Genomic DNA, 9,249 nt, shown 5'->3' on the forward strand with positions numbered 1-9,249 from the left:
CGCCTTGAGAGGCCTGAGTAGTTGATTGGAAGGGATGTGCGGAGACATATGCGGACTACAAGCCACAGAAAATGATTGGATCAACAGTTGAGATTGTCTCGAACTTTTAGGCACCAGCTCACGTGTGAGATGCTTCGTTCAATAAGGTTGCATGAAACTCTAAGGCATATTCTTGAGCGTATTTGCTCCCAGACAATTCGACTATCAGCTTCTAATGACTGCCTAAGAAACACTCAATCATCTCAGGCAAGGCGATCGTATTTAAAAGTGCTACTTACCACTTATGAACTTGCGAGAAGACAATAACGATTAAGAATTGGAGCTTTGTCACGCATTGATTACTTGAGAAACATGCTTTCTCAGACCATGAATCAAGTCACTTCGCACATGAAAGAAACTGAATATGAGCGCGAGTCTGCTCCGCTGGCCGTGGACGCTGAAAACGAACAACCGGATACATTGCATTTACCGGCTGCAGCAAATACCCTGGATTATTCGCTGCAGACAACGATTCACCAAAATCCGACATTGATGCAGCCTAGCTTGCGGACGCCGCCGACTTTGCACTTGCAAAGCGACGAGACACCACCACTAGACTCGACATCTCCCATCGCCAATCATCAATCCATGTATAATGGCGGGACAATCTTGAGGATTAACGGCAGTCTCAAAGAAATGACGGCACGGTGGACTGAAGAAGAGTGGATCAATAATCGTCGAATAGTCAAGTTCGAAAAATTTCAAGATGGAGAGATCTTGAATGTCGACTTTAAAGCAGTTCCAGTAAATGAGATTCCAGCCAATAGCATCTGTATCTCATGCATTTGGTGGGATACATTCTCCGACTGCTACCTTACACACTTTGATGCCATGTACCTACTTGAACAGCTTATGGGGGCACCTGGCCGCTTTTCTGTCGAGAGGAAGAACCGCCTCCGCCGCAATCTCGAGGGTTTTCATCCTGTAACAATTTCAAAGACGAATCCTCACAATTCAGGACTTTTCAAAACTGTCATGGCCTTTGGCTATCCCAGACCCAGGGACATAGAAGGGGATTTTAGAGTGCTCCCCTGGAATTGTCTCGAACCAATGCTCAGAAAGATGATTGGAAAGTATAAATTCATTCCGTTTGGAATATACAATGATATCTTTCGGCGAGAAAGGGGACAACATGCCGATGATACTCCAGTCGCTTTTTCCAAATTGCCAGAGATTCTTGTTGATAGGCCTGGGATCTCTTTACCATGGTTGAGATACTGTGTTCAACATTGCGAAGGATTTGGATGTGGATGAAGATGTTCGAGAGACTTTTGGGCGTTCTTCCTGATTTTCTTGGGGCTGTTGCGCTCAAACTTGGCTACGGCGTCTCGGCTCTTTCGCACCGCGCTACCACGTATTTTGTCGACAAGCATCGCCAGCAAGCTGATAGCCCACAAGAATGAATGGTTGTTTAAGCCGTTATATATGAGTGGGATATGATGTAGCTTTTGTTGAAGAGTCTGTGGTCCGTCAAGACAGGTAGCTAGACCATGGAGCTTTTGAGAGGAAAAAGCTGGCTTTCTAGTTGCGACAATTTATTGATCAATATTTCGACTATCGGTAGGAAACTAGGAGCCCAAAGGAATTGAATCAGATCATGCAGAAGAAGAATCGATTGTGTGAAGACGAGTTGGATAAGAGACAGCTGCGGCTTACTATAACCCGCGACTTAGTGACGAAGACTGTAGTTTATGAGTGATTTGTCTACCGTCCATTGAACCACTCGTATTATGTAGTTGTGTTGGCTTGAGATTACTTATTCAAAACTTCTTGCTTTATTAGTAAACACTCTCTTCTACATGTTTTAGGTCAGTCGTCGGACTTTGTCTTTTTAAGTCTGGTCTTTCGGACGAGCTTAAAATAGTTTATAAAATAATCAGAGCTACATGAAGATTATATGATGTATTGGTACTGTTACTATAGACGTGAATGATACCTGGTTTGCGATCGGTCTAGCTAGAGACGGTAGGCAATGAACTACAAAAAAAGGGTTGAAACTAAACTTTATTATATCCATTGCTTTCCTCTCATCTCTATGCTATATATTCGTCAGTTCAACAAGAATGTGGCATTAAAATAAAGAGACTGTTGAAAAGATTCCAATATCGAGGACAGCGGACTTGAGGAGAATGCTTTTCCAGGCTTCAAATACCTTGGCAAAGAAACCCTCTAGTCTATCAGAGAGAATCTAGACAAAAAAAATATCTCATGTGACAGGTAATGGGCTAGAATAAGTCCCGATCATCTGTTAACACGCCAACGACACGAGGTCTTCGTCCGATTTGACACTTGGTCCGATGTGACCGCTTCGTCCGATTCAAAGGCTTCATCCGACACAGAAGCTTCGCCTAATCGCCCGCGGATCAAAAACATCCGATGAGTATAAATAAGACGGCAACAGGTGATACGGCGGCAAACGGGCTGGCTCTTAAATATGCCTAATTAATGCAGCTAAGGCCACAGTGGCTCTTACAGACAGCCATCATCGTCCACCACTCTGGCAGCCCTGTGGAGCAGAGCGGTACAGTGTAAATATGATAGGTTGGCCATTTTCACCATCCACATTGTACTCTCTCTGTGTTAAATAGGAGGCGCCAAACTTGGGACAACTGTATAAGCGAGGGGGGAGCAAATACGCCACACGCCACGATGGTGTAACTGCCCAAACAACTCCAATCGTCGGTTGAAAGGAGACTGCTGCAAAACTTGTTGCAGGGCTGTTGACATCAATCTAATGGGCGCGCACATCCGTTCTCGAGTACTATCAAGGCGCGTCTAGGAACTCAACTAGATCTTTTGACAAGTCTCATCGGCCTGGTATTGCGGAAATATTTCCTTCTCATTTGCTTCAACTGTCCTCTCTGTCTCTCTCAAAGCCTATTAGCATCACGCTTAAAGATGCCCCATTTTTTGGTTGACAGGGATCGGCCACTCATCAACACTCCGCGACCCCTCGTTGAAGAACTGTTAACCCCCTACTTCATGGGTGTAACTGGCAGTTCCTAAATCCATACCCAGACTCGGGTTTTCATATGCATTGAATAAGCGGAAACCGACGCCATGATACCCAGTGGCAAAGACTGCTTCTCCCGCGTGACGATGCTATTAGGGGCTCGACCTGAACAGGTAGGAGGGCCTCTTGGCGGCAGGGTATCGGCCGCCCCCCCTGCAAGAAGCATCGTCGGATCAAGCTGACCGAAACGTTTTCGGATCAAAATCGCCGGCCCTTGCCTTCACGAGATACCAACTAGTGCCTACCTTGCACTAGCATATCCTGTCGTTTCATACGTTAGAAGCGGAATTCCGCCTAAACCCTGCTCATATACAGTTTTTAGTAGGGCAGACTTGCTGCCATGCCCAGGCCAAGCATCTTCCTTTCAAAAAGAAAAGAGAGACAGGAAAAAAAGGTCCACCCAAGCAGGGGGTGCACAAGCTTCGTTAAAGTCTGTTGTTGAAGGGCGCACACTTGTGCTCAAGGGGGGGGTCGGCATGATGACTTACATGGCTGAGTCATGAAGAGAGTGGTTGCCCGCTAGAGACTTATTCGTGCCGCCACTTTAGTTGAGAATGCATTTTAGCCATAATTTGACGATAGAAGAGGGCTGTCACTGCGAATCAATCGAGGGGTATCCACGTGTTTGTTGGTCAATTCATCCATTCCTCATTAGAATGCCGACAAGGCTGTCTTCAATGCCGCATTATAAATCGATTTTTTCCGTTGACTCCAAAGGCAAAAAAAGAGATCGTCCTGGGCGTGGCTCGAGCGCTGTTGATTTTACATTTCCGCATTTTTTGCGCCCTCTGATGAGGCTCTTCGGGTCTTCGGTTATTCATCACAGAGTTGCTGGCCTTTTTGCGGGTCGTAAGAACTTCCTATCTGGGTAAAGGTAGGCAGCATTTGGCAAATGACAGATCTATATAAAATGCACGGAGGGGCCTAGAATGAGAAAAAAAAAAAAGCATGCAGACGCAGTGTAGGCTTTGATGATGTCCGCAGGATGCCGCAGCTAAGCTCATAGCACAGCCTTGGTATACATGCAACACGTCCAATTCCAAATCAGCGGACTTGTGTCGGTATGAATAGCATCAATATTACGGAGATAGAAGGTGCGCAATTACAACTTCCAACCTTACCTCCGATATTTATCGGCTCCCGCGTTATCGGTCGGGAATTATGTACAGCACCTGTAAGTCATATGCTAGCGGCAGCTTCGGCTCAACTATACGTGCCGACAAAGAGTTGCACCAACCGCTCTGCGTAGATTGGTTGCCAAAGGTGGCTTGAAAGTGTCGAGCGCCCGCAACGACGCTTAGGACATGCCGTTCTCTTTTTTTCCCGTGTCTTTTTTATTCAGTGTATTGCAGCACAGCAATTGCCTTGTGAGCCAGGAGTACCTGGTTGTGCGAGTTGCGCGATTGGCTAGGAAGCTTTGGAGAAGGCTGCATGACTCGCCACGGATCCTTTCCGTCGGCGTCTTTGCCTCTTTGCCTTGACGTGGAGACGACTCCTTGTACATGATCGACGTGACTATAAGCACCAGTTCCGTGATGGTGGGATATGCAGTGAAAATAGTACTAGTAGTTGTAAACTTGATTCAAGGATGCCTTGGCCTATTGTCGAGTTGACGCATTGTCATCACTTGCAAGCCGTAGAGCCGCGCCATCTGCCTATCCATCTCTGACAAAGCCGGAAAGGCATACTGTTTCCTACTCAGCTCATTATACTGTATAGCTGTGAGAATAGGCAACCAAGGGAACTCGGGTTGCATCAAGTCTCTTTGAACGAAATACACACTACAGATATCCTCCTACTTTAGCCAGAAGCAGCGGAGATTACACCGGATATCAAACTACGTAGTTGAGAATTGCAGGATCCTTCTATCATTAAGCGCGCCTTGTATCTGGGCTTGCCACGTTGTGATCCTTGTGAGATTGGCGAGTCATTTGAAGGATTATCCGTTCTGATCGTGACTTTGACAATCTTGGCGGGTCATCATCGTTGCCTATACTTGGCTAGCGAAGCGAGGTCTCAACAAGAACCGGAAAAGATCCCGATGCCATTGCTATAAAGCTGGTATGGTGTGTTTCTACAGAGTCCTCTTTTTCTTGGCATACACGCGTCCGCGGACATATTGTACGAGTATGCTTAGAATAAGCTGAATCGAGCTTCAGCAAACCACAGTGCGGAGACCGGAAAACGCATTCTCTTCTAGGTGTGTTTGGCTGCAGGACGCTGACTAAAATTGCCTCTTTGGACCAAAGCGTGATTATGGATGTGTTCCATTTATAGAACACCTGCAGATCGGTTGGATAAGCAGCTGCTAATACAAGCTCTGTGACTCTGTCCTGGAGTTGTGAGACAGCCAAAACACATACCTACACCATGTACAGAGCTGTCCCTGTCTTTTGGACTGCCTCCTTGTACGAGTTGCAACTGGCGTCTGGCCAATCAATTCCCGTACTATAAGCTGACTCGTATGACCCCCAACCAGCAGTGCTCGTATACCCGTATGCGTGTGCTCTTTACAGGCAAAGGGCCGTTTCCTGTCTATCGGCCAGGGCTGCTGGCAGAAATAAAGTTCTAGAAGCAGGGCCACCATGTTACGGTAGCATATCGTGAGCGAAAAGGGCAAATATGTAGGGAATAGTGCGCGGCATGGGACTAATGTCGGGGTCAGGACAATGTTAATGCGACAACAAGGGGAGAGCCAGACACAGTGACATTTTCCTAACGTTGGTAAGACTCGGTCAAGACTCGATGGCCGAGAGCCGCAAGGAAAGTAGAGTCGGATCGGCCGCTGCCTTGGCTCCTTTTTCCGCGCTCTCTATAATTTTCCTTTTCCGACCAGACACGCTGTACGGAGTACTACTATGTAGCTGTGAAGATCAGCAGGGATCGGGGTTCCTATCGCATTTGATAGGGTGCTGTTTCGGTGCCTAGGCCGAATACTGACAGCAGCCGATGCCTAGTCGCTGAAACAGCTCGTTTTCCGGATCGTCGTATGTCGCATCTGCAGTCCGAGGTGCTGCGTCGAGAGACGGAAAAACATGCTCATCGCAGACGCCTTGTCCTTGTACTAATAGCCGGTGCGATGCCCTCCTAACGCAGTCCTGAGGGATTCGGCCAGCAGCTGCCCATTGTCCCGGATAGGCATCAATATTAGCTGCTCGGGAATCGTAGCGTTCATTAGGCGTCTATTTGCTGGTGGAATATTAATCACGCCGGGAGCTGGTTGAGCATCTCCAAGCCCTTCTGGAAGCGTCTGGTCTGCGTGGCTCTCGGCTGGCGGTGGCCGAGCGTTGAGATGCGGCAAGCGGTGAGCGGCCCTGCTGGAGGCGGCGGAAGCGGCGGAAAAATCTCCACCAACCCGATTGCCTGCTTTGGTGCTAGAAACGACAAGGAAGAGACGGGGACTGGAGCCTTGAATCTCGGATTGCTGCACTGTAGCAATGGTGGCCAAGTCCCTGTTTGGGATGCCCTCCAGCCCCCACGACATGCAGCCCGGCGTGTTGGAGTTTAGTTCAAGGCCGCTAAATGGGGGTTCGCAGCGGCACCGGCCAATCAGCGTCTCCGGCAGCTGCTGACAAACGCGGCTAGGGCTGGTGCGAAAGGCGCCCGGCACGGAACTCGCACTGGAGGTCACACTGGCGAAGCCTGAAGCCACGCACTGAAGCCACTGAAGGTTCCACCGCAGCATCTCTAACCAGCAGCGACCGTACAGTACAAGCACAGTCGAGCGCCAGCCCCTGCCAGGCTACCGACTGCCTAAGGCGGTTAACCCTGCTGCCGCCGCGCTGGAACTGCAGAACCGCAGCGTCTGATGCGCTGACTAATGGCGCGCTGTCAGAGCTAATCGGCTCTAGCGCGCCCCAAGCAGCCTAGGCGACTGACATTAGCTAATTGCGCCGGAGAGCCCGTCCCTGGTTCATGTTATCATGGCGTCGTGCTTCGATGCAGCAATAATACCTCGGGGCGGCTGGTGGCTGGTGGCTGCTGGCTCGGCTCACACGTGGAAGAAGGTTTCAGCAGCTCGTGTGGAGGAGACTCCTCAGAAGCCGGCCATTCATTGCTCGGTAAGCAAGCCCGACAGGACATTCGGCGTTTGGCTCACCAGACTACAAATTCCAGAGACTTGGCCCGGCTCCACAGCTCGACAACGACTCTGCAACTGCACAGACACAGCTCAACTGGACATCTGAGCAGGGTCTCCAATCAAGAGCCGGTGGAATCTGCCGTTGGGAATAGTGGAATCTCCCGCTGCCAGGACCAGGACAGGACCAGGACCGGACCTTGACGCCTTGACGCCTGAGCCTGGGACTTCCTTGCATCTCCCATGCTCTACTGTATGCTCCCAGACGCACAAGCGAACTCTCACAACCCGGCTCCCGCGCAAGCTCTTACTTGTAGGGCTGGGCTTGCGCTAGCAATCTGCAGGCGCCAGGAAGAGCCACAGCTTCAGGCACTACTGCCGCCATTGCCTCGAGTCCTGAGTCCTTGTCTCGAGTCTCGCCATCCTGGCAACGAACCAAAAGGCCAGACACCCCGGGCTCTGATCCATACCAGACGCAGACACAGTATTGCTGTACCTGTCATTGGCCCAGCACTTGAGCCAACACCAGACCCCATACCTACCTTTGCAAGTACACGCCTATTGGTACCTCCAGCACAGCTACCTCGGCACTGAGTTCTCAACCTGGTCAGCATTGTCTCTTGTCATTTGCGGCGTCCCTGCGGTGTGGTGCGGTGCGGACTCGTCAGCGAAGACCGCAGCTCACCGAAGCGGACGAATGCGGATGAATAAAGACTGCGCCCTAGCATCGATTCTGACAAAATAGCTTTCCTAGCACTATCACTTGTTATTGGCATATTCTCTCCAGGTGCCCCGCGCCGTTTCTGATCCTCCCGACGTCACACTCAACCTTATCAGGTGCTTTCTACTTGCGTCTTCTTTTTATTAGTATCCAGCATTTTCTCATCCATTTCATCTTCCCACCTTGCGATTATTATTTCAAAAGCTTCCGACTCTGCTCCTGGGATCGCGACGTGGGCTCGACTAATCAATTGGATACGATGAGTCGACTATCTCGACACGAGGGCAGGTCCCCCCTGCCGTCAATGCAGAGTGAAATCTCAATTCTCAACGCCGAAAAGTATGGAGAGGAGCCCAGACGCACGCGATCTGCCAATGGAAAACGATCGCTTTCGGAAGATCACGACGACGACGACGACGATGGAGTTCAGAAGAAGAGATCCAGGGGCCGTCCGCGACTGGATACCAAGGACGAGACCGCCGCCGATGTGAGTCGCCCGCGTGCTTGCCCGCTTGCTTGATATCAGATCCAAGATGCTTGCCTTCTTTTCCATCACTGTTCTCATCTTGTTCGTCGCCACCCATGACTCGTGGTAGCATTCACAGCTTCTTGTTCTCTTCCCCTTCTCCATCTGTGTCCATTAACCCTCCTCTGGAGATCAACTCGGCATGCAATAGACCCACTTGCTTGTTTTGAATTTTTTTCTTTAATCGATGGTCCGCTTTCCATGAGAGTTGCAATTCTAATCCCCTTGCTCCAATGTAGCGTCGTCGAACACAAATCCGTCTTGCTCAGCGAGCGTACAGACACCGCAAAGACACTGCCATCACCACTCTTGAGCAAAAGGTCAAAGATCTAGAGGCCTCAAACGAGGCCATGAGCAAAGAGTTTACTAAATTCTACGACATCATTTTGGCCGAGGGCATTTTCGATATTGCCCCTCATGCTGCGCCTCGCCTCAGACTCATTGCGGATCGACTGCTCCGCATTTCTAGCATGGTCGGCACCAGCAGCATCACATCCGAGAGCGAGGATTCCATCATGGCTAAGCCTGCGGGGGCTCGAAAAGGCCTCGGCGACGTGAGCATGCACCATGGCCATCAGACAACGGGCTTGGGCGAACCGGATCTCTCGAGCTCGGCTTATCCCACTATTCCGCATCACTCTAGTTCTTTCAACTATGAAGTCATCACCCAGGCCACACCAAACAATGCCAGTTTCCCATTCTTCACTTCCATGGAGCCGTCCGCTTCACAGCCGCCAAGCAGTAGCTATCTAAGCACCTCTCTCAACAACCCTTCGCCCTACCCCCGACTCTCATCTCCGACATATGGCATTCACGAACGCTTCAGCAAGAGGCTGCAGCGAGTCACTTTGGAGTGCGGCCTCAGGTTGGCT

The 9,249-nt window shown here is 50.0% G+C and overlaps 3 protein-coding genes across 3 annotated transcripts; 2 read left to right on the forward strand and 1 right to left on the reverse strand.

Moving 5' to 3' along the window:
• Positions 1-351: 351 nt before the first annotated feature.
• On the forward strand, positions 352-1,293 carry TrAtP1_002908 (uncharacterized protein; the record flags this gene model as incomplete). Its single annotated transcript, XM_014087568.2, has 1 exon — positions 352-1,293. The coding sequence occupies one exon, from the start codon at positions 352-354 to the stop codon at positions 1,291-1,293; it is 942 nt and encodes a 313-aa protein (XP_013943043.2).
• A 3,870-nt stretch (positions 1,294-5,163) lies between these two features.
• Positions 5,164-6,737, reverse strand: TrAtP1_002909 (uncharacterized protein; the record flags this gene model as incomplete). The annotated part of the gene is made up of 1 exon (XM_014088204.2): positions 5,164-6,737. One exon carries the CDS (start codon positions 6,735-6,737, stop codon positions 6,117-6,119), a length of 621 nt encoding a protein of 206 aa, XP_013943679.1. The 3' UTR covers positions 5,164-6,116.
• Positions 6,738-6,975: 238 nt separating this feature from the next.
• On the forward strand, positions 6,976-7,285 carry TrAtP1_002910 (uncharacterized protein; the record flags this gene model as incomplete). Its single annotated transcript, XM_014087569.2, has 2 exons — positions 6,976-7,113; positions 7,169-7,285. 2 exons carry the CDS (start codon positions 6,976-6,978, stop codon positions 7,283-7,285), a joined length of 255 nt encoding a protein of 84 aa, XP_013943044.1.
• Between the last annotated feature and the right edge of the window lie 1,964 nt (positions 7,286-9,249).

Source organism: Trichoderma atroviride, chromosome 2 (genome assembly GCF_020647795.1).
Source record: "Trichoderma atroviride chromosome 2, complete sequence".
In the NCBI taxonomy this organism is placed as follows: Eukaryota; Fungi; Ascomycota; class Sordariomycetes; order Hypocreales; family Hypocreaceae; genus Trichoderma; species Trichoderma atroviride.